Raw genomic sequence first — 26,578 nt, 5'->3', positions numbered from 1 at the left:
TTACCCGGCCTCTGTTCCCTTCTTACTTGATGGATGGTGAGCTTCAGGGCTTCACTTATGGGGGGGGACTTGTGTGTTGTTTATCCTGTACCCATCAGTCCGGTAGAGCACTACCAGTGTAGCTCTAATACTTAAAGTACATAACACTCAAGTGAACAGTTTAGAATATAGGATTCTGCTTGTAATGCAGTGTGGTATGACCTTTAGTAAGCAATATACATATTTATCCACCAATGAATTTTTATTGATTTGTTGACAGTAAGAAGTGTTGAGTACTTCCAGCCTTGTCTTTTAAAATTTGTCCACCAAGTGAAACGTGATAACGCTTTAAATACATCAATAAAACAAGAGGCGCAGCTTACAGGAAACATTCACAATGTGAACTCATCTCAGTCATAAAACACAAAATACACATTGCTTTTATAAAGCTTCAGAGCAAAAAAAGTTCCTCTGGTTTTCATATTCAAGGTGACATTTGCTGTGTCTCAGTTCAGGGTCTGCATCCTCTGAAGGACTCGGCCTTTGCGGTCTTCGAAGGCGAGTCCTTCGGACAGACCTTGTTAACCTCGTCAGCCGTTGTTAAATGGGACGGTCTAGCCTTTTGAGCATTACCTGGTTGCATGACCAGATGTTTTACCCTTACATCACGATTTATGTTGCCCAGGCCCTCAAAAGTGATGATCTACGCCACGTGATGTCGCCATTTTCTCTCTTTCTTTATTCTTTTTTCGGGCGCGCATAGAATCTTTGGATATGGGAGGCCATGAAGGATAGTAGCCATGCATCCTACAAAAACAGGGAAAAGATGGAGCATTTGTGGGCTGCATTTGGAGGACACTTCGAATTTGGAAAGCCTACGCGTGACGTAATTGGCCTTCAAATGCTCCTCCAAAGGATGCATACCCTGAAATGAGACACAGCAATTGTCACATGTGGACATGTGGTCACATGTTGCTATGACAACATCTGACCTGCCAGGGGTGGGGCTTAAGGATAGTGATGAGTGTACATCTGTCTTTCAACACCTAGGTGGAAAACCACATTACTCAACTTGAACCAGTCAGATGATCAATGAGTGTCCAGATCAGCAGATGATCCAGGATCTGTCCTGTAGCGCCCTCCTCAGGACAAAATGTTCAAACCATAAAAGTGATGAATGGAGTTTGTTCATATTGTGGCTGTGATGGTCTCTGCAGCCTGCAGAGGGCGCTGGGAAGAGTTCAGTTCAGTGATCCTGGTCTAAATCTGTCCTTGGATCACTTGATCAAATCAGATCAGCTGCCTGTCGTCCACATTCAACAAACAATGTTTAGATTAAAAACGTGACACCTTAGTGATCTGTTAGAGAGGACTGAAGGTTCATTTAAAAGATTCACTCCTGAAACAGGAAATGAAATCAGATTGTATGGTGCAGCCTCCTGTGAGTTGTCATCAGTCTACTCAGTCTGAACCAATCACATGTCCTCATACAACAGCATTCCATTGAAGATGGTGAGCGGCTCCACAGAGTGGGCCAGTTTGCCCATCACTAGGTCGATGCAGACTGTGTCACGAGTCTGCAGCGGCAGGATAATGTTGAAGACAGCCAGAGATCCAGGAGTGGTCTTAGCCTCAGCAACAGGGTTGTTCTCCAGGCCCTCGGGCTGGTATCCTCCAGAGTCCACCCGGGCCATGCCATAGTTTGACTTGGAGATAACCGCCTCTATCTTTTCGTTCCTATGACCCGTCAGGATGGCACTGAAGAAATAACGTCCATCTACAGGAGCAGTGAAGATGCCTGAATGTGACAGTCAGGGTGTTAAAGATCTGGAAGATTTCCTTTTAACCCTAACCCTAAATATTTCCTTTAAATCCTTCACCAGTCAGCTGATCATTTTTCAAACATTTATTTACACATCCTGAATAAAGACAACCTTCATTTTTAGTTCTGCCATGTACAAAACAAGTTGGTTAAAACCTGAATGATCAAAATGTTGAGTGAAGTTTGGTGCTTAAACCTAGGGTCTGTAATGTTGTTCAGAAACACATTTTGTTATATGGTCCTGCTATCCTGAGAGTAGTCAATACATTATGTATTCAGAAAAAGGAACGAAAGACGGACAAGACGTTCATTTGGCTACAATGGCAGAGAAAATGCAGCCAGCGTTACTTGCGTTACAGCTTACATCGCTAAAAAGGATAGGAAAAGAAAGCCTGAGGCTGAAAAGGCTGCGACGAAAAAGGCTCTGGATAAAGAAAGAAGTCGGACCGAGTCAATATCGGTGCAGCGTTTGAGCGGTGGAGACAACTGGGGCATGTGAAGGGCCTGAAAAGTGATGCAGAGGTTGCTCTGTTTCTGTTGGACAGGTAATTATTTGTTTTGTTTCAGGGGGATTTGTTATTTTCATGAAATATGTGAGGTTTGCCAACTTGGCTATTTGCCCAATGCTAACGTTAGCTTCTTTGTGTGTTGTTTTTAGCCACGAGAATGGCTAATGAGTCGGCCCAGTTTCCACTGGATATCCGGCGGGGGGGTGGAACTTAGAGGAGGTGCCACTTTCAAATCTTGCTAGCTCTCTTGCTAGCTCTCCAGGATTGTAGACCCTAGCTTTAAGGGTTTAAGCTTTAAGCTTTTTTTTTAGGACTGGGAAGCCAATGGCAGCATCAAAAAAGCCACGACCCATTGTGGTCAGATTTCTGCAGCTAAAGGACAAACTTGCTGTTCTGGATAGAGCAAAAAACTTGAAGGGCTCTGGCATCTTCATTAATGAGGACTTCCCTGAAGCCGTCCAGCAAAGATGGAAAGAACTACTCCCAGCAATGAAGGCAGCTTGAGAGAGAGGTGACATTGCATATTTGAGATATGACAAACTTATTGTCCATCCACCCACCCAAAACCCACCACATCAAAGAAAAGCTAACGCTCAGAGTGTGGCTCATTAGTCTCCACCATTAGACATTTTATACTGTGTTTTGATTACTTAACTATATACCCAGAGCACATTATTCCTTACACACACTATGGACTACAACAAACCTGATTTTGAAGGCCAGATTTTTAAGCCCTTTGATCCCTCTACTATTGACCCTTACAATTTTGATGTTGACCCAGACCTACATTTTTTTTCATCATTTCATGCCTCTAACATTTGTCATTTTTATAATGACACACAATTTAATGACTTGTGTGTTTCTATGCCTCCTAATATATTCTCTACTTTTCATCTGAATATCAGAAGTCTTTCCAGCAACTATGACAAATTCATTCATTATCTATCTTCACTTAAACATGATTTTTCTGTTATTGCTTTATCAGAAACATGGCTTACAGAGGACTCTAGAGACCATTTTAAATTACCTAAATACAATTCGGTTCACTATGTAAGAGAGAATAGATCTGGAGGCGGAGTATCTCTATATATCAGTGATGACTGTGAATTTAAAATTAGGGATGATCTTACTCTAAAGTCTGATGGGGCTGAGGTGGAATCTGTTTTTGTAGAGCTCTCTGGTGTCTCCGGTGGAAAGAATGTTGTTGTTGGTGTTATTTATCGCCCACCTGACTCTATCATCAAAGATTTTAATGGAAGTTTGTCAAAATCTCTTGATCTGATAAACAATGAGGATAAACTTTGTTACATTTTAGGAGATTTTAATAAAAATCTCTTTAATTATAAATCAGATACCCTTACTGGGGATTTTCTCAATATTCTTTATTCTAGTTACTTTTTCCCTCTTATTCATAAATCTACACGAGTTAAAGAAAATTCAGCAACTTTGATTGATAACATCTTAACTAACTCTTTGAGTGAAGGAATGAAATCTGGGGTCTTGTATTTAGACTTGTCAGACCATTTCCCCATTTTCCAGTACTCCTTAATCAAGGTTAATAGGGCTAAACATACCAAGAAAACAATGCACAAAAGAATTATGAGCAAGTCAAATATTACAAAATTTAAAGACAAGCCCGCCAGTATTTCATGGGATGGCCTATATGAGGAAAACAATGCTGAGTTTGCATATCAACATTTTATGAAAGTTATTAGTTTTAGTTTTAATTAATGTTTTCAAATTGGAAATTCTGCTAGGAAATACAATCAAGACTTCAGTAAGCCTTGGTTTACAGTTGATTTGATGAAGCTGTTGAGGAAAAAGAATAAACTACACAGAAAATATATCTCAAATCCTACTCCTCTTATCCATGGTGTTTATATATCCTATAGAAATAAATATATTCATTCTATTAGATCTGCAAAAAAGAAATATTTCAGTGAAAAATTTAAGAGATGTTCAAAGGATATTAAAACCACATGGAAAGTGATAAATCAGTTGTTGCAAAGAGAAAAAAGTGCCCCAGAGCTACCTTCAGTCTTTTTGGATGGTGAGAATCCTCTGAAAAATCCTTTTGATATAGCTCAAAAATTTAATGATTTTTTTTGTTAATATTGGTTATGAATTAGCTAACAAAATATCTGCATGTCATGGTAATCCACTGGATTTTATTCCGAGACATTTTCCAATTATTTCTTCTTTTGAGTCCCCTGATACCCAAGAAATAAGTGACATAATTGATGATCTAAAAACATCTTCAGCCGGTCATGACAATATTACTGCATTTCTTGTCAAACAAGTGAAACAGTCAATACTGCAGCCACTTGCTCACATATTTTCTCTGTCCTTGAAAACAGGCGTTGTACCAGAGGATTTAAAAGTTGCCAAAGTTATTCCTCTGTTTAAGGCTGGTGATCCATGTTGTTTTAATAACTATAGACCCATATCTATTTTGCCATGTTTTTCAAAAATATTAGAAAAAATTATTTACAAAAGGATTCTTATTCATTTAGATTCTAATTCAATTCTTTACAAACACCAGTATGGTTTCCGGAAAAAACACTCCACTTATATGGCTCTGCTTCACCTGACTGACAAAGTTACTTCTGCACTTGAAAATAAAGAATTTACTTGTAGTATTTTCTTAGACTTTTCAAAAGCTTTTGATACAGTAAATCATCATATTTTACTGGAAAAGATGTATAAATACGGTTTTCATGACACTACATACAAATGGTTAAAAAATTATGTTTCCAACAGAAGACAGTTTGTTTGTGTTAAGGGTTGCTATTCGAACAAAGCCAGACTACTTTGTGGGGTTCCACAGGGATCCATTCTGGGACCATTATTATTCCTTGTATACATTAATGATTTGTCTAATGTCTCTGATATCTTTTCTTCAATAATGTTTGCAGATGATACAACTCTAGTTCTCTCTCATTCAAATTTCAGTTCACTGATTAAGGATGCTAATGTTGGTTTAACTGCCTATGCTACATGGTTCAGATTAAATAAATTATCCTTGAATATAAAAAAATCTAACTTTATCATTTTCAGTGGAAAAAAATCATATCCCAGGGACTTATCTAAAATTACAATTGAGTCAGTTGAGATGCCTCAAGTGTCTTCTACAAGATTCCTGGGAATTACTGTTGATGAGAGTTTGAGTTGGAGAGAACAAACTGACTGGGTTAGCAGAAAAATAAATAAATCCACTGGTATAATAAGGAGAGTCAGTTATCTTGTCACCACAAACTGTATCCTTACTCTTTATTACAGTTTAATTTATCCCTATCTTTCATATTGTAATATAGTTTGGGCGAGTACTTTTCCTAGTACTCTCTACAAAATCTTGGTCCTCCAGAAACGTTTTGGTTGAATTGCAACTCGATCAGAGTCTCACATCCCATCGGCTCCTTTATTTCAAAAACTACAAATTCTTACTATTTTAGACATCAATATTTCTCAAATATGTGTTTTTATTTAAAAGATCCATTCAAGTGAAGGGAATATTCCTGAGCATTTCAAGACTTATTTTAAAGCAAATTCACAGGTCCATTCCTTCTCAACTCGTCAATCATCAGATCTTCATCTTCCTAAATTTCTTACTAGTAGAGGTCAATTTCAATAAGATTTTGGGGTACCAAATTATGGAATGGCTTTTCCCATCTGGCAAAGAACTGTTCCTCCATAACATGCTATAAAATAAACTTAAAATCTAATTTAATGGTTGCTTTGTAATTGCTTTTTTTTTTTCATGTATTGTTGTTCATTTTTTACACATTGTCCATTTACATATTATATACTCACTTTCTCTGCTTTTATATTGATGTTATTATTTTTTGTTATTATATATAATTTGTTACTATTAACTTATTACTTCATGTAGTTTTTATTTTTTGTATGTTAATTTTGTGTTTCCTTATAATATTGTGAAATGTTAACATTATTTAGGTGGAGGCTTCAAATAAGCCCACTGGGTTTTCTGCCTCTTCCTGCACTGTATGTTATTTGTATTCTTTGTCAGTATTTGTGTATTTTTTTAATTGTGCTAAATAAAAATAAATAAATAAATAAATAAAAAAGAACAAGACCGTATTATGAAATAATTGATCATTCAAAACTGACCTCAGAATCACTTTGTAACTGAGGTTTGCTCTCAATATAGGAAGGCTTTTATAAAAAAACACAGATTGTTGTTATTTGTATGACTTTCTGCTGGCTGACACACTCTGTACAGATGCAGCACATCAGGTACATGCTCTGTGGTGGAACTATGTTAAACTGCATTATCCCTACTGAATTCAATTCTATTATTATTATTATTATTATTATTATTAGCAGTAATAATAATAATAATAATAAAAATAATAATAAAATGAATTAAAATCACATTTTCCCCTTCTAACATTAGCCTCCAAAACAGCATTGTGTACATTTTTTATCTTTCTGTGTGTTTTATAGGACTTATTCATCACTGCTGGCTGAAAACAAAGTTTTCCTAAGCCACCCTCACACCTTTACCACAGCACACATGTAGATGTGATCACCTTTAAATAAATGGCTGCATGAGGATGGATGCAGTTTACCTGCCTTAGAGTTCATCTGTCCTCCAGTTAATCTGTCCACCAGTTTACATGTCATCCATTTTATCTGTCCTGGTGTTTACCTGTCCTCGGGTCGTAGAAGTCTCCTTCATTGACAAAGACCTTGTCGAAGACAATGGTTCCAGCTCTCTCCATGGGAAAAGTGAGGGCAGCAGAGAACGACAGCTTGGGTACATGAGCATCAACACCAGGCAGACCTGAAGACACACAGACAGACAGACAGACACACACACACACACATAATTTAAGAACCAAAACTTTATTGAAAATTACTGACAGAAACACGTTACTGAGAGACAACAGCAGCTGTTGTTTGGACATTGATTTATTAAGCCTGTAAGGATTCTGCAGTCAGTTACATATTATTGGTAATTTGTATGTTTTTCTGTTTTTAATCAGCATTAATAACAAATTGTCATGTATTACATAGTTTTTGTTAAAGACTCGGTTTTAGTTTCAGTTTAGAAACTAAAGTATTTTGTGATAGATTTCACTGACAAAATTTGACAAATACTGAATCATTAAAACAAACTGCACAGCTCTTATTCACATTAATATTGAAAGTATACTACATTGTGATGATTAGTATTCATAGATTGTATATTTCTTATATATTTGATGCTGTGACTTTTTACTTTTAAAGTAACTGTAAAGAATATTGTTCAGTGAAGCAACACTAATGAGTGATTAACTGTTTACATTAAACAGTGAAAAATCATGACTGAAACATGATCTGTGTTTTCAGCCACTTTACAACCAAGAAAGCAGATTCTTCAACTGAAAAACAATATCTACCTGTTTCACCTTTGGGACCTGTAAGAAACCAGAAAACATCAAATCATGAGTAGCCACCAATTTGTTTGTGTTAATAACATCAATAAATAAATAAATAGACACAAGGGTGCTCATTTTGCAGCTCTGATCCTGTTCATTCAATTTACATCTTAATAAAGTCTGTTTTCTTAATCAAGCTGAGCTTTTTATTCATCACTTACTCAGTTCATCTCTACATCGTACAATAAAATGCTTTGTTTCCTTCTGTGCTTGAAACCGTAGAATCAGAATGAAAACACATGCAGCAAAGCATCTTCAGATGCAATCTTTCATGATTGATGAATATAACTGCTGTTATCTATCAGGCTCCCCTCTGACAACGACCCCTGGGAACAACTACCTCTCCTGGCTCCTGTTGCCTCACATATTGATGGGTCTGGATCAGACCCTGGGCTGTGCTGGATCCTTGCTTTCGCCTGTTTTACTATCTCCTTATATCTGTATTTCTGAAAAATGTGATGCCTCTTCACTCTGATCTCTCTGTCTATTACTAATTATCTTGTGTGTCCTCTTCCAGGTCACAACGTGAGAGGAGGTTGTGTGGCGTGGGCACCACTCAGCGATGCTTCGTCCTTCTCAGTCGTCTCCTGAATCCACACACTTTACATATAGTATCATTTGCATCAGATATTCTATCAATGCAACTTGTAAACTCTGATTTTGTTGTTCTTTTCTGTACATGTGACATCTGTTGCATGTCTGTCCATCCTGGGGGAGGGATCCTCCTCTGAGGCTATTCCTCAGGTTTCTAACTTTTTATTCTTATTTTCTCGTGTTAAAAGTTTGTTTTTCTGAGTATGTGAAGTTGTCCTCTCTTGACTCGAGGCTCTGGAGACAAAGGATTTGTTCACTGTACAGACTGTAAAGCCCAATGAGGTGATGTGATTGTGATTTTGGGCTATAAAAAATAAAATATATTTGATTTGATCTGTTCGGAGCACTTTCATAATTTAACTGTTTCCATCAGACTGTTTCTTCCTTCATAATATCAGGATTTATAAATATGAACTGTCATACCGGGCAGACCTCGAGCTCCACTTTCACCAGGAGGTCCTCGGGGGCCCTGCAGCCCATTGAAGCCTCTTTCTCCTCGAGGTCCTGGGGGTCCAGGCAGTCCTGTAATGATACAAATGATCATTGACTTAACTTTCTTAATTTATTTTATTTATTACTTACTATCTATAGAAACTCTTCAGTGCATCTAAATAAAGTCGCACATATTTGAATGTGTGTTGAAACAAAGATTCATAGGCCAGCACAAAACAATTACCCATCATCCTCTCTGTTAACATTACAAAGTTTGAGTTAGCATGTTAACTCAGCTAGCATGTTAGCAGCTAGCTGACTTTTGTTTAACTTAACATGGCAAAGCAAGTGTTGTGCAGCAGCTCAATGTTATTCAGAAACACGTTTAATTATGAAACATCTTCAAAAGGCTGTCTGATATTCAAATGTTAAATTTCTTCAGCTTTGTGTTTCCTTTTGGTATTTTGGTACTGATGAAACACAGATTAATATTCACGTCACCTACACATCCTCTCTAACTGATCAGGGGACCCATTTAAACGATGTGTATGTCATTTCGTAAGAAAACTTAGTAACAGTGTGGTGTAACTTACAAAGTTATCCTTTACTTAGTTTTTCAGAAAAGTAAGCATCCTGACAACAGGATGTGCAGCACTCCAAAGAAATGGAACAAAAACAACTAAAACATAAGTCAGGATATTAAACACAAACTGAGATATTCGTTTCAAAGATATTGTACAGATTGAACGGGAATAATTTAGTCGGATGTGTGACTAAGTCTGCCTCTGCTTGTTTACTACTGTGATGATAAAAATTTCATCTGTTCTTTATTCTGTCCGTTTGGTTCAGAGGACAACATCCCAAGGGTAGACGACATGGTCGGGATACACGTGGGACTGTGACAGACACACAGGTCAAACACAAAGAGCCAATGAACAGTCAGTATCAAGATGTGACCTGATTACAGCTATATTATTATAATCCATCATCCAGACAGAGATGAACAGTGAGAGACTGACCACAGAGGCTCAGAGTCACTTTAGGTGAAAACTGATAAAAGTTACATGGTGACGTGGTTTTTCTTTTAATGAACTTATAGTTTTCAGGTTTAAGTTCAGTCTCTTTAATAAACTAACTGGATGAAATGCTGAACAGTTAACATCTAAATCAAACTTGGAGCTTTTGGAGTTTTGTTATTTTTTTTAATTATTTTTTTTTATGTTAAAACAACAGATCCTCTTCTAGGCTGGCAGTTAGTAAGTTAACAAAGATCTACAAACTCAAACCTCTGTTGAGCAGCACAGTACCTACAAAACAAAACACACCAAATGACATTACATTTTTCAGGTATTCAGAACGCTTCAGTTAATGTTTTATGTTTTTTCTCAGTTGCTTCCGTACACTTTCTGCATCAGTCACAACTTCACTTTACAATGCTGATCACTTCATTTATCCTGCACAGATGGAGTGAAGGACTGGTCTGCAAATGGAGCCTGATTGGTCGGGACCATGATATAATAATGATGCAGCGTTAGGTGTCGGTCATATCTTAATGCAATTTATGCATAAAGTTATTCAACATTCTCCAACAAATGTGTCTGAATCTAGTTAGCAAAACAGTCAAATCCATTTTGTCACTCAATGTTTTGGGACTGAACCAAAGCAGCTGAGAAAATGTAAATGAGAAAAATTAAGTAAATCTGTACTGAAACATCATCATCAAAGCATTAAGACAAGCTCACCAGTCAGGTCGTGATGAGACAGACTCTGAAAGTCTTTGAGGACCTGGTGAAGGGACGAGTTCAGGTTCTTCATCCTGCTGTAGACGTCTTCCTGGTTCTTCTGAATGAAGTCCATGATTCCTCCGTGATGGACAACTGAGTCATTCAGACCAGAAACACACGTCCACAAACTGGACACGTGGCGGTTCAGTCCTGATCACGGGACCCACCACAACGCAAAAGGACACATTAAAATATGGGACACATGACAACACAGAGGACACATGACAGTCGAGGACATGTGTTCATGTGTTTATTTTTGTGTGTTCATTTGTTTTCACGTGTTCGCAGACAGCCTGCTGACCACTATCTTATTTGTTTTTCAGTGTGTTGTCTTTATTATTCTGCTTTTTAACCTGCAAAGTGTCTTTGAGTTGCAGCCTGTGTACCTTGAAATGCACTATATAAAACAAATGTATTTTATTATCATTATTACTATCCATTCTTTATGTAAAACATCCATATATATATATATATATATATATATATATATATATATATATATATATACATATATATGTATGTATGTATGTATGTATGTATGTATATATATATACACATTTTAAAGGCTCTCTGAAGCAGTTTTTAATGAAAATTAAAAAAACATCCAAATGAAGCGTACCTTCCTTGATCTTCAGGATGGAGTCGGAGACACCATCCAGCCTCCCACAGACTCCCTCCAGCTTGGACAGTCTCTTCTCCAGCCCGTCTCCAGACCTCTTACAGTCTCCCACCTCGACAAGCAGTGTACTCTCAAACCGCCGGACGTCACGGTCCATCCCATCGAGACGGTCACGGCTGTCCTCGATGTGCTCCGTTACCTCTTGCTGGATTTTGTCCAGTTCAGAGATGATCTTATCTTTGGTGTTTCCTGTTGGAGGATGAATGTGTGAATGTTAGCCAATAAATTGCAGTAATAAACGCTGAGAGTCACTGTCACTGATATGGGCTAACCGAGGTCGGTGATGACACTGCCGTGCTTCTGCACTGTGTGTTCGAGCCCCTTCAGGGTGTCGTTGATGGAGCTGAAGGAGAGGATGACCTCGGACAGTTCGCCCTGCAGCGTCTTCAGTTGGTTGTTATTGATGGAGCCTCCGATCACACTGTGGCCATCTAAAGGCTTCTCAGCATCCAACACAGGTCCACGTCCACCAGTACCACCAGTGTTTCCAGAACCACCACCTACAGGAGGTATAATTTGCAAACAACTTTATTTATCTGCTCATAACAACATGTAAACTTAGATTTAAAAATGCACCAACTAGTCCATCGCAACAGGAGGTATTAATTTATATTCACATTCATTTAGATTTAGATTGCTGTCCATGACATTATTTAGTTCTAGCAAGAGAAAAATCTGGCTAGCAATCAAAATATGAGCTGAGGGTTGAGAGGAGACTGCCTAAAATACGACTCACTGTGAACCAAAGGACGTCAAAAATTTGATGTTTGTGTTGATGCCAGAAAAAATTTCATGGAAAAAACAAATTAAATATTTATGTCTGTGATGAATCCTAATTCAAGAGCCTACAGAGAAAGCAAATATAATATAAAATAGAGACTTAATAACTAACTAAAAGTGTAAAACACAAGATGACAATCTGAATGTGTTTTTAATAAATGATCTGACTATAAACACCTGAAAACAGAATGAGATGCAGGAATAGCCACCAAAATGATCTTAACATTTTTAGAGGGAGACAGCCTGCACATGTTTTGTGTTAATGGATGGATGGGTCAGGGTTAGTGGTTTGTCGGGGTGGGATTTAGTGAAGAATCACTGGATTGGTTGATCTAACCTGTGGCCGTGTCCGGGCTGGTCTTACATTGGCCGGTGCACCTCCTGACGTCTTCTTGCAGAAGGTGTACTTCCTCTTCCAGGCGTGAACAGATGCCAGAGCAGCCTTCACTCCCTGACTCCAGTCTGATCTGGAGTCTGTTGATTCGTCCTAGTGCATCCTGGGATTGATTCTTCAGCCTCTGCAGCTCGTCCTCCACCTTCCCACACAACACACAGTCCTGCCCAAGAAGCTCCACCTCTGTCACAATCCGATTGAAGTGCTCGCCATGGTCCCCCGTCAGAGCCTTGATCTTACGGACATCATGACTCAGGTTCACGACCTCGGTGATAAGTTCCATGTTAATATGCAAAATCATCATAAACAACAGTGACATAATGACTCTTGGGTAATTATGTCACTGTTGTTACACTCACCTAGGTTCTTCCTGTTCATGGATTTTCTCAAAAATCTTAAATTCTTTTGTCCACATTAATATTTTTTTCAGACACAGGGAGCAAGATGATCAAGATCATCAAGTCTGCAACAAACCAAACCATGTATCAAAATATCAACAAAGGATGAAGATGAAATGTTGTTCAACACACTGTGCTCGTCGCAGGCTCATTTATGTAGTTTCATGTTGGGTTGGACAATCGTCACAGATGATCACCACTTTTTAAATGTGTAGCAGTAAAAAGCTAACGTTAGGCTACAAACTCACGACATCACGGTCACATGACTTCCATGTCTCTACCACTAAGAGTCTTACTACACAAGTACTATCCAGGTTTTCTATAAATTGATCAATGTACAAGTTGTAAAGTCAGAGTTAGAATAGTGTGTAACTAAAGTGGGCCTGTAAAGACGGACTAGTGAGTAGATGAGTCTCTGTGCTCGCTGTGAGGACGTTTAATGTCCCCAACAACCTCTGTAGTCTCATTCAGACACTTGTTAGCAACAGCTAACTGTTTTTAACACATGAAAAGCTTCATCATTAAACTGTGGGACATTTAATGATGATTTTATGTTGGAAAATAAAACCTATAAATACGTTCAACCTGTGGTAACCACACACCTTATTTCACACATTTAACCGAAATCAATGCAGACTACAACAGTCCATTTGATTCATTAGTGATGACTGTTACATTTATTTTGTTTCTCACCTTGTTGTTCAGAGAGTCTCCGGACACCGACAGGTCTTTGAGTTGAGTGTTGAAGTGTCGAATCTGATCTTCGTTGGCGACCACTCTCCACTCCAGTGATTTCTCTGTGTTTTCTCCTCCCGTCCCTAGTGATCCACCCCGTGAACCTCCTCCTGAAGCTCCTTCTCCTGTTGGTCGACCTCCTCCTCCCCACCTTCCGCCTCCATCTCCCCGGTCACCAGGAGATGGTGACCCTCCTCCTCCTCCAGCAGATGCTGAACAGCTACAGTCCTCCAACTTCCTGTTTAGGAGGGATGTGTTGTTTTCCATCTTCGATAGCCTCTTGTCCTGGTTGCTTACCCTGTCCTTCACCAGCCCCACATCCAGCTCTACATCTGCGATCCTGAAGGTCTGGTCATCAAACCGGTCCAGAAACACGGTCCTGAGGTCACCCAATTCTCTGTGGAAGTAGTCCTTCAGGTCGTTCTCAAGGTACGAGCAGCTCTGCTCGGTCCGCTGCACAGTACTGTTGATGCGCCGCTCCACATCTTTCAGCCGATTGTCCAGTTTGTCCTCTGTCAGCACAACAACCCTCCCACCTCCTCCTAGTCCACCTCCCCCTAGTCCACTTCCTCCCAGTCCACCTCCAGCACCAACACCACCTCCTCCTCCTCTGACGCCACCGTTTTCGTTGTTGCTGCTGCCACCTCCTCCATTTAGCTCCTTGTCCAGGCGGTTCTGCAGAACATCAAAGTCCTCTGAGGTTGAGCTGATCTTGCGCTCAGCATCAGTCATGCGGTTTTTGAGGTCATTGACAGTGTCGCAACATCCTTGTGAACGCACTACATCCCGTTGCAACCCATCCAGACCCTGCCGATACCGAACTTCCAGGGCGTTCAGCTGCTTCTCCAGAGCTTGAATTCTCTCTCGGCCCTCCTGTTGCTGCCTGCGCAGATCTTCAACACCGTCCTGAAAAACACAATTTCATCTGACTTAAGCACATGTGACTATAGCTGCAAAGTTTTTATTTCAAGCGGGTACCCTTCATGTTGTTTTTTATTACTGGCTAATAAAAGCAGATTCTGATACCTGACAAGAGGAGCAGGACAGTGACACCCTTGTCTCCAACTCCCTCAGGATCTCCTCCTTCAGCGAGTTCAGCCTTCCTCCACTCAGTCCTCCTCCAGACAGACCTCCATCCAGGTCATTACCTTTCCCGTTCACCAGGTGGTTGTTGATGCTGACCAGAGTTTTATCGTGAGCCTGTTGGAGGAGAGACATGTCAGCAACAGGCCTGATTACAACATAGAAGCTAAGATCTTTACATATGCCACATGAAGTGGAAATGTCCTCCCTCCAACACAGGGTGATAAGAGGGTCCTCTACATATCATGGTGATGGATGTTGATCCTCAATAACCTGAGTTTCATAAGAAGGCTAATACTTAACTAATGTCAATGTTTAAATTTGTTTGTTTCTCAATCAACTTCATCCATAAAACTGTGAGACTCACCTGTGTACGGTTGTCCAACTGGTCCAGTTTGGTTTGAATGCTGTGAATTGTCTCTTTAATCTCCGGCTGAGCTGCATCAGCAGGGTTTCTTCTTCCTGCTCCTCCTTCTCCTACTGGTCTGTTGACCTCCTGCTGGCTCTGTTCTTTCATGGTATTGATGGTGGACTGGAGGTCCTGAAGGTTCTTGGTCAAAGTTAGGATCTTTTCCTCCATCTGCCTCATTTTCTCATTCTCAGTTTGTCCTGAAGAAAAGGGAGCAGCAATGTCAGAGCTCCTCTAATCACAAAAGCTTTTACCTTCACCATGACACAGACCAGTATAACAAGAGTAGTTCATACTGGTACTGGTATAACTAGAGTAGTTCATACTAGTCACCAGCAGAGATCAGTACAGGTCACAGATGATTGCTGTTTCTTTAATACAGAGGGAGACTTGTCCTGCTGTTTGCTGCCTGTTCACTAAGAAGACACTGGCGGTAAACCACAGCATGGTTTGTGTTTCATCAGTGGTCATCAGTGTTTCAGGTTTAATGTGCTACCTGTAGATCACCTGGTCTGTTCTCTTCATGATGGCTGGTTTTTTTGATGGTGAATTAAAATGGATTTCTATCAGCACTGTTCTAACTGGAAAACTCCTGAATAAGAACCAGAAACAGGCTATTATTGTGTTGTCAACATGGGTTCAACCCACACTAATGGTATGATTCAACAACTGAGGACCCATGAGAGACACAAGTTTGTCCCCTCAGTCTTTCACCTAGCAGAAGGTTCATCAGTTTTCCCTTTAACATCTGATCACCTGTCAGAAAGTTTTAAATTCTGGATATGTTCAAAAGTGTCAAATCAACAAATGTAACTGAAAATCCATTCACCACTGTGTCCTCCGCTCTGCCCAGATCCAGAAATGCCTCCTCCAAAACTTCCGCCACCCTGTCTTCCTCCTCCTCGCTGACCACCTCCTCCTCCAGCCAGACTTCCACCACCTGGTCCCGGTCTGTTGGTGGATATCTGGGGTCCTCCTTCTCCAACTGGACCATGGTTGCAGTCCTCTCCACTATAACCTTGGCAACACTTCCACTCCATCTCTGTCACCATCTTGTAGGCCACTTTGTAGCGTGGCCTCATGTAGGTCCGATAGCTGTGGAGTCATGAGAGACTTGTTTTTTTTAATTCCATCAACCTGCCAGGGACTGCAGATGAAAATTAACCTGTATGGTTAAATGTTGCTAGTTTACACATGATCAACTCTGGTGCTCATGTTAATTAATGTGCATTGTCCATTTTCTAAATAAATGAGCAAACAAACAAACCGATGACCGAGGAACAGAGACACTCTGATATGGAGTAATAGCGTCATAGAAATTAACTGTTGTCAGTCTGCTGACTGCAACTTTTTACGTGTCTGAGTGGAGACGACAGTCGGAGAGATAATTTCTAATAGGAAATATGTTTGTCCATGTTGTTCACATTTAAATCATCAATCTGATCTGGATGACCTGAATCACAACACACATGCATCCAATCAGAGTGAACATCATGACATGTCATGATGTCACGATGTGGAAAGCCTCTCATCACGGTCTCATGTGCTCTTTTAAAGACTTTTGATTTTCTTCATCATGTCCAAGTTAAACCGAAGGTTCACCTGCTGAGACAGGGAGTTACATCCTGTTATCAAAGCAATAACACTTAACCAGACCTATACTGAACAAACACTTTCTGGACAGCCTGACAGTTTCCTGTGTGTCCTCATACTTCTGTGTAACCCTGATCTCAGGATTGTAGATTTAAACAGACAAAAGTCTTTAACTAAATCTCATCTTGAAACTGAAAGTAAAACTTGATGGTAAGAGGCTGCAGAGATTCAACAAAAACAAAAGAAACAGAAGTACTAAAAACTCATGTGAATAATTTAATGTTTGCTGTGACTGTCAGTAAAACTCAAACTGTGACACAGACATAGGAAGTTTCAGTTAGCGTTAACGATCCTGACCTAGAAAATTCCTCTGTGTTCACAGTAAACTTAAGACAGCCAGCAGATGGTTACATACAGAATCAGAAGAAGATCTGAGCTCCAGCTGAGGCCATTGAAAACATCAGTTGTAAAAAAGAAAGGAGAGGAAAAGGAAAGAACAAAGAAAAAGAGGAGAACAAACAACACAGAGGGATATTTTGTGTTCCACATCAATGTTCTTCATTTACTAACAGAGTGATGTCATGAAGTCATCATGGCTTTAAATCTCCAGAAACAGTCAGCTGACTGCAGGTTACATTTACATACTGAATGTGTGTGTGTGTGTGTGTGTGTGTGTGTGTGTGTATACTCACACCACCACCCTGCTGCACTGTCCACTCCCCCAGCTGCAGGGATGATAATCAGGCTTCACGTAGGTCTCCACTCCGTCCTCCACCACACAACTCACTGTCTTAGTGACAACAAACGCACACCAGTTCCTGTTAAAACACACACATACACACACACACATGACCTTTCTTCTACAACCTGATGATATTAACTCTATATTGATTAGATTTTCCTGATGAATGTTGTAGCATTTCTGTTGGTCAGCTGCAGATGTTGAATATGAACATATGTTGGGGTCGACTGAGGACAGACCTGAGCATGTGCAGATGTTTTCCGGTGGCTTCAAGGAGAAGCTGATTCTACAGCACACTGGCAGACTACTTTAAAAAATATTTAAATGCAGCAGCAAACCTCAGAAATGTTCTTTTTCCTCACACGGTTGATCTCAAACTATTTGGGGGCCTTTATTTTGAAACTGCACTGTTTCTCCCACTGTTTTATTTGAAGTTTACATTGCCTGATAAAAAACCCATGAAGCTAAAACTGAATGTTCTGCCCAGCGACTGCCAAACAGCTGAAGACCCCCAAACAGCTGCAGATCCACAATCAGCTGCAGTCCCACAAACACCTGCAAATGCCCCAAACACCTGAAGACACCCTAAACACCTGGAGATGCCCCAAGCAACTGCAGACCCCCAAACACCACCAGGGCACCACCGTGGCAGGTACTGGTATCGGGGAATAAAGACATCAGATATATTAATAAATTGCCACGAACATTTTGTCTCATGATTTCTTGTCTCTGTGCACAGCGCCACATACAACATAAATGCTGTTAACGATATATCTGTGATAGGTGGATAACAGCCAATAATATCAGTTCAGCGATGTATAAGTCCGGTTCTACCCCGTATAGCTGCAGTCGCTCTGTCACTTAAATCAAAACAATGAAATAATGAATGAACTTTTCCTGTCAGACAGTCTGTTTTCTCTGTTCTTTTGAGTAAGTGACGGTGTGAGTGAATTGAACAACAGTAGTGTGTTCAAGTTCAAGTTCAAGTTACTTTATTAGTACCCAGAGGTAGATTTTGTTTGCAGTAGTAAAGTCCTCATACACACATATGTGAAAACACAGAGACACAATCACATGTCATCCAACTTCGTTAAAAAATTAAACAATGGCAAATTAAGAAGTTCTTAAATGTTTTTGTTTTTTTTAAGTTCTTACAAAGTTCTTACAGGTCAGGATCATTCTAAGATAGTGAAATTGAACTGAACTACTAAAAGTAAGAAGAAAACATACAAAACGAATCAACAAAAATGATTTAGGTTGTAAAAACAGACATAATGGGTAAAATATAAATAGATAAGTAAAATAAAATAAATACAGCAATGAGTAAATAAGTAAAAGCAGCAAAAATGTGTCATTTGTGCAAGATAAAGCCATTACTTATTCCTCAGTGTAATAACTGCAGGGACAAAGCTGTTTTTGTGTCCTTTTGTTTTACACTTAGGGATCGTAAACCTGCGCCCAGAGGGGAGAAGCTGAAACTTATTGTGCAATGGGTGGGAACTGTCCTTTAAAATTGAACCACATAAGCGTTGTAGTTGTTTTGTGTACAAGGTCTCCACGTTGAGCTGTGGCTCAACTATCAGCCTGCTGGACCACTTCACTATCTGGTTCCCAAACCAGGCTGCTACTGTAAATGATAAAGAACAGATTCGATTAAAGTATGGTGTAGGTTTTCTGATAAAACCCTTCTGAATCCACTGGAGCTCATGGCTGACGCGTGTTCTTTAAATGGTAAATGGTCTGCATTTTTATAGCGCTTTTCCAGTCTAACGACAGCTCAAAGCGCTGTACAACACATGCCACATTCACCCATTCACACACACATTCATACACTGATGACGGAGGCTGCCATGCAAGGCGCCAACTGCTCATCAGGAGCAATTTGGGGTTCAGTATCTTGCTCAAGGACACTTTGACATGCAACTAGTGGGAGCCGGGATTCGAACTGGTGACCTTCCGATCACTAGACGACCCGCTCTACCCACTGAGCCACAGCCGCCTTTAAGAAGTGTGTCCTCCACAGTGGTTTCTCTTTTATATTTATCGACAAAAATACAAAAAGAAAAGGCATACATACACGACATTCAACACGATCCAAACACAGTTAGTACATGGTCCGAACATGGTCAAAATAGCCGTGAGCTCCTCCACACTGTCATCCACAAAGCTTAGCTCCTAAAACACTGCGACTCAAACCCCAGCCACCTCCTTAAAGCTACAGGCTCTTATTTTTATCCACCACATAAAATATAATAATGACATTAAAAAATGAAATATCAACATTTGTGTGCAACAATAATAGCGCAAATATTAATAAAATAATAATTACAACTTAAATTAACATTTTTAAATGCAATTAAATCATGAAACTAATATCAAATCCAATACTCAACATGAACTGAAATTACCATGAAATACTTAATAACTAATACAGCACCTTCACATGGTAAAAGAGGGTCATGATGGATTTGTCGATATGGAAGCTCAGTCTATGTGTGTGTGTGTGTGTGTGTGTGTGTGAGTGCTTGAGTGTGTGTGAGTGAGTGTGACCTGTTAAACCTGGTAAAATCTCAGGAAATGTTCAACACATGGTGCTGATGTCATCAGTGTGATGATGATAAATGTGTCTCTTTGTCAGCCATGTTGGATCAGACTGTGTCTCTTTGTGTTTAAATGTAATTGTGTTGATTTTATTTTTCTGGAATCCAGAATAACAAGCAGGAATGTAACTTTTGCTGCTGCAAACACACAAACTTGATTAATGTTTGAGAAGACAAAGAGAAACTGGATGTAAACTAAAATGTAATGCTTCATCCAAAAATACAAAGCCAACAGGCTTATTATTTAAGGTCACAGAGTTATATATGACAATATAGATGTTTAGTGCCATGACTCAAAAGGCAGGGTTAACCCTAACCCTTTAATCCTTCTGAAGTTTACTTTACAGTCATCATGAACAATTCACTTTATTTAAAATCAAACAAGGTGAGAAATAGGATGATCTTAAATAATAATTTATCCTCATGTCAAAATTGATCATTATGATATCCATGAGCATCACAGCTATTGGTCCCATCCACTTTTTGAAATTATTAGTGTACTTCAAAAATGAAAACAAAAAAGTTCCTTGCAACTGCTTTGAACATACAGTAGGTCAATTTTTCTAGAAGCATCTTATGTGATATTTGTAAAAAAAATCTTCCCACACCAATCAATATATCAAATGCTCTAATAAAAGACAAAAGTCAAAAGTATCAGTTTACCTGTCTGTCAGCCTACGTACCTGCCTGCCTGTACTCTGCTCTACCCTTACCCCTAGATTCCACCAGATACGTCTCCGCTGCGTTACGCCTCCGTCACGCCAGCGGAGCTGATGGTTTCACTTTAGTCTCTGTGTTAACTTCTAGCAGGTCCGCTGCGCTGCGTATCTGCTCCGTCCAGCTCCGGCAGTCCAGAACCCTACGGCACAAATACGCAGGACTTCTATTTCTGGCGGAAGCCGGAGCACGACGCAGCAATTCAGCTGAATTTAGCACCGAGCAGACAGGAAGTCACACACAGAAACAACAATATGACATCCGGTTACTTTTTAAAATAAAACACTCCGTGTTGACACCAGCATACAAATCTCAAAAAAAGAGACAAACACAAGCTCTTCTGCTAATCCTTCGGTCGGGAACACTTCCTGTTGTTGTTTTATGACAAATACCTAAAACTGCGGTCGCGAGTGATTATGTGATTATCGTTGGAACTCCTCGACCTTGCGACGCCAGCTGTCTACCGTACTGCACCTACCCGATGGCGGACGGCGGAGCAAAACCGGATCGGAACCATAGCGCAGCAGACACATATCTGGTGGAATCTCAGGGTTATTGTGCATCACTGGAGTCCTCCACAATGTAATAGATGTATTGCTAAAGCTATTAGCAAGCTAATTGCAGAATTACAGAGAAAATGCAGCCAGAATGTCCCACTGATAAAATGCTATCTTGACAGTAGTGAACAGTAGCCATGATGGTTGTTTATGTTCATAATGATAATATTAAAGTTCCCTTATATGTGAGTGAGGCTTGAGGTAGTTGGATAAGGTTAGCATGAATGTAGTGAACTAGCTTCCAACAAATCTCCCAAGATGAGCTGACAGTGCGCACACAGTCCAATTCAACCTTAAAAGACGAGCTGTCAGTAAACAGTGTATCTGTTTATCCCCACCCCAACATGGAAAACATGATTTAATAGTGAAGGAATAACTGACAGCAACACAGATTAAATATCAACTGCACATCTACAGTTACCATGGAGACAAGAGACACCACAATATTTAATACTGAATATATCACGTTAAACTGAGATGAATATTACTGTGAGATGTTCCTTCAATAATCAGTTGTAATCTGAGGGAGAACAAAGAAGACGTGTACAAAATACAAAAGGCAACAAAAACAGAGGGAGCAGGCAGCAGAGGTACAGAAAATACAAAACCCCCCAATTAAAAAAACTAAGAAGCGCTGGGTACACTGGCAGGAACATGAGGAAGATGAGGAACACCGCCAGGAACACGAGGAACACAGGCAGGAACATGAGGAATACAGGCCAGAAGATGAGGAACATGAGAAACACAGGCAGGAACATGAGGAAATTTTAGTAAACTAGGAAACTTCAGGAACACGACGAACATGAGGAACACAGGCAGGAACATGAGGAAATTTTAGTAAACTAGGAAACTTCAGGAACACGACGAACATGAGGAACACAGGCAGGAACATGAGGAATGCAGGGCAGAACATGAGGAACATGAGGAACACAGGTAGGGACATGAGGAACACGAGGAAGATGAGGAACACAGGCAGGAACATGAGGAACACAGGGAAACAGGACTGACTTGAAGGAACACAACTGACACAGACAAACACACATGAGATTATTCAGGCATAGGTGAAACTAATCAGGATAATCAGGACGGGGAGGAAAAACAAGACAGAGATGGTTAGTAGCATAACATGCCTCACATGGTCTGATAAAGAGGCTACAAAAGGATGTGGCTGTGTTTTATTTATTAAATCAATAATTTTTTATTTTTTTTCTCAATAAAAGTGTGACTATGTAATTTGAATCATAAATTGGCCATTTTAATTGGGACATGTAACAGTTGTTTCGTTTACAATATAAATGCACAAATTATAAAGTGTAAACAGAGTCTGTTCTTTATAGAAGATAAGATAAACTAAACTAAAATAGAATAACGACATATAAACAGAATAAGAAATAGAAATGTGTTCCTGTTTTGGTCGAGGAAGGCAAGGGCCTTAAGTAGTTAATTAAGAGACTCTCAGAGTGGGTTCGTGTGGAGTTGGGCCACAGAGCAGAAACACTAAAGATCTTCAATTGCCCCCCAGGATGAGGGATGACATCACTTTCTGTCTGACCTCTGTACTGAGTTACAATCATTAATATGTCATTACTCAATAATGTGATGTATGTTAAATATTGATATATCTGAATATTTAAGACTGTGCTCTCCTCTCTCATACCAGGTTGACACACACACACACCTTGTTATATTCAACTTAAAAATCAAGAGTTTCATGTCTTCAATTTCTCTCTGTGGGGTAGAAAAGGGTATTAAATATCAATATTTCTTTTCAAGGTGTTGTATCAAAGTTAGAAATTCCAGCACCATGACAATGCTGACTCTGGTGATTGGGTTACATGTAGCATTAAAGTGTGAGTGTATCTAACTGTCAGCCAATAACAAGGCAGGGTTCTGCTTGGGATTAAAAGTGGTGTTGCACACTTTAACATCGAAACTGTAGGACTGAACTCTGATCAAACATCACAGATGAAATCATGAATATAATTAGACTGTTATAGATCATATGATATGACATGATGAAGAGGATGACGATTACTGCAAATCACTGTCACATACACCAAAGTGGACTGACACCGAGAGGAAACAGCAGTTTGAACATTATTCTTCTTAACATAAATCTTCTCCATTTACAGTTTTCACCTCTAAATGATTTCATTCAGATCTTTTATTCAAATCTTCCAGCTGATTAGATTTTTTTCAAACAACTAACGAGCTGCACCAGAGTCTGATTTGACCAATCAGTTCAGATTGAGACTTCCCATACACACACACACACACACACACACACAAACACAGTGATGTCACTCTCTTGAGGAAATTAGTCATTCAGGCGTTTGAGTTTTCTGCTGATGACATCACAGCTGCTTCACTGCCAACAGAATTATTTTCTTCAGCTTCCTGTGAATGAAAACAGAACGAGGCTGCGTTCTGTTTCCGGTGTGTCCGAAAGTTCTAATGTTCCACAAGCACACAACACTGTGACATCATCGCGTTCTAATGTTCCACAAGCACACAACACTGTGACATCATCGCGTTCTAATGTTCCACAAGCACACAACACTGTGACATCATCGCGTTCTAATGTTCCACAAGCACACAACACTGTGACATCATCGCGTTCTAATGTTCCACAAGCACACAACACTGTGACATCATCGCGTTCTAATGTTCCACAAGCACACAACACTGTGACATCATCGCGTTCTAATGTTCCACAAGCACACAACACTGTGACATCATCGCGTTCTAATGTTCCACCAACACACAACACTGTGACATCGTGTGTGTGTGTGTGTGTGTGTGTGTGTGTGTGTCTGTGATATCACTGATCCAACGGGTGATGAGAAATAAAACAAACAGATCAAACTGTGACATCACACTGACATCAGCACTGTGTGTGACATCAGACATGCAGAACCACAGTGAGATCCAAACCAGCAACCTCCTGAAACTTCCCGTCTACTCTTTCACAATAAGATATCTGCCACATACAAACACACACACTATACTGGTGATGTCATCAAACCCTGACGTCACCGCCTCCACCTTCATCTCCACCCTCATCATCATCATCATCATCAGGCTTTCCGTGCACGTGACAGCCTACCTGTGTCTGCTGGCCGCGCGAGCACCATGCGCATGCCCGCCGGCATACAGGCTGTAGGATGATCGCAGCGGGAACGCGCTCTTGGCGTGTCCGCAGGTCGAGAGCGCGAGCAGCAGCAGGAGGAGCGCGGCCATCCCGCTGATCAATACACGATCAATACAACGGATCGATCCTCGATCAGAGAGGGCTCAACTGGCGGCAAAAACTCCCGTCTCCATGGAGACAAAAGGAAAATTTTCCTCTAACTACGTCCGTCCTCCAGACCCATGATCTGGGTCTTGATCCAAACACACTCCTGTGATTCGCTCCGGGTCCGGGTCCTGCTCCGGGTCCTGCTCCGGGTCCTGCTCCGGGTCGGGGTCTTTAATCCAGGTTCAGTCCGCTTTTTTATCCCGTTCTATCTGGTCACAGTCGGTCCAACACAACTTTTCACGCGAAACAAAGAAGAAGAAGAAGAAGAAGAAAACGTTGCGACAGACTGAACTAAGAGCAGCTGCTCCTCCTCTTCATCACCGCCCCTCCTCTTCATCACCAACTGACCCCGCCCCTCCCGGAGGAGCAACGGGACACGTGCGGCTCCGCGGCCACACCTGCAGCAGGACGGATGATAGTTTTAAACTCATGAAATCATTTGTTCATCCTCAGAATCATCATCGTGACTCGGAGGAGGAAACATGATCAGTATTCAGCTTCATTTCATTTTTAGCAGTTTTCTGTTTCTAAATATGAACTCCATCCTGTTCAGTGTCTGAATGTAAAACACTCTTCATCAGTAATGTGATTCTAGAGATGAATCAAAGAATAAGCCAGGTGCCTTGTTTAGTTTAACTAATGACAAGTCTGCAGCATTAAAAACGAAAAATATGTTTAAATCAAAGCTGCTTCACGTTCAGCGTCTTCATAAATTAAAACAATACTAATCTGTTGATGTAAACAAAGTCCACAAAGTTCATCAGCAGTTAAAATCTTACATCCATGATCCTCCAGAGTTCAGCCTGACTCTGGACAGGTCCCAGCACAGGTGAGCAGCTGAGCAGGTGAGCAGGTGTACCAACTTGTGTTGCTTGTTCTTTAAATGTGTTTGAGAGTAAAAATGAGCAGATTTGAGACTGAAGGTCTCTCAGAGCACTCGTCTACCAATCAGAGAGACTGTAACTGTAACTGACTGTAACTGTAACTGACTGTAACTGTCGTCCTTGAATTTAAAGAAAAGTTGAAGATGTTTTTGAACTTTTAATGTCACAGAGGAGAAAACATCCTGCAGACTTCCTGAGCTTAAAGGATGTTTCGTATCTGCTGTTCCCCAAAATACACCAGGACAGATGACCCAAACACACACACACACGCACAGAGAGAGAGAGAGAGAGCAGATACCAGTAGAAGCTGCAGTCGCTCAAATGATAACATGACAATCAGTAGTTCTGTGGGTGGGTTTGATTTGTTTCACTGGGTGAGCTCACCGGGTGGAGCATTCGTCACTGGTTCACTGCAGGATTGGTTGGTTTCTGTTGGGAGACACATTCAGGATGTGGTGTGGTCACTCCACCAGTGATTACAATAATCTTCATACTTATCGGGATAGTCACAAAACATAAATCTGTTGATGAGAAATCACATCACAGATGTCTGAAGTACTTCTGGAAACACATTAAGTCAAATCACTTTGTCCCCGCCCGTCCTTACAGCCTCCACTCAGACAAAGCATACCTTTAACTGGGACAAAAGGAAGAACGATCAGGAAGAGAAACAGAGGAGGGACCCTTTTCAGGGCGGATAGACAGGAAACAGATGTCAGCAAAAAATCACAGCATATACAAAGTTTGATGAGAGTTGTATAGACTGTTAAAGAAGTGAAGAGCTCGGAGCAGCTTCAGGTGTCAGTGGACAGGTGACCTCTCAACCACTGAGACCTAAAGAAGAACAGAACCACGTTGACACAGAAACTACAGATATTAAAGAGAGACAACAGAGAGTTTTCAGTTTGATTCCTCACCAGCAGGACAAACACAGAAGTTAATAGATTCACTGAGACTGACACACCAGAACAGTTGTTGTAAGAGGTACGAGGCCTGTTTCAAATCATGAGCACTCATTTAAAATTGAAAAGGTGAAGAAATTAGTATTAAGTGTGGATTTTAAGGCATCAACAGAGTCAGGTTGTCTGATGACAGCAGGAAGGTTATTCCAGAGGAAGGAAAAAGCCTTTTTTAATTCCGGGGACATA

At 40.3% G+C, this 26,578-nt stretch overlaps 1 protein-coding gene across 2 annotated transcripts; it reads right to left on the bottom strand.

Moving 5' to 3' along the window:
• Positions 1-222: 222 nt before the first annotated feature.
• emilin1b (elastin microfibril interfacer 1b) lies at positions 223-24,878 on the bottom strand. Of its 2 annotated transcripts, XM_030414893.1 has the most exons (15): positions 24,355-24,878; positions 17,325-17,450; positions 15,869-16,134; positions 14,998-15,239; positions 14,574-14,747; positions 13,506-14,453; positions 12,358-12,679; positions 11,513-11,740; positions 11,181-11,429; positions 10,520-10,711; positions 10,064-10,084; positions 8,769-8,867; positions 7,713-7,730; positions 6,980-7,114; positions 223-1,777 (listed from the first exon to the last, which is right to left on the bottom strand). In XM_030414893.1, exons 1-15 carry the CDS (start codon positions 24,486-24,488, stop codon positions 1,455-1,457), a joined length of 3,477 nt encoding a protein of 1,158 aa, XP_030270753.1. In that variant the 5' UTR covers positions 24,489-24,878; the 3' UTR covers positions 223-1,454. The 2 variants fall into 2 exon arrangements, with proteins under 2 accessions (XP_030270753.1, XP_030270754.1); XM_030414894.1 differs by lacking the exon at positions 10,064-10,084.
• Between the last annotated feature and the right edge of the window lie 1,700 nt (positions 24,879-26,578).

Source organism: Sparus aurata, chromosome 4 (assembly GCF_900880675.1).
Source record: "Sparus aurata chromosome 4, fSpaAur1.1, whole genome shotgun sequence".
In the NCBI taxonomy this organism is placed as follows: Eukaryota; Metazoa; Chordata; class Actinopteri; order Spariformes; family Sparidae; genus Sparus; species Sparus aurata.
The sequence above is the reverse complement of the archived record's forward strand: the minus strand, read 5'-3'. Positions and strand labels throughout refer to the sequence as shown.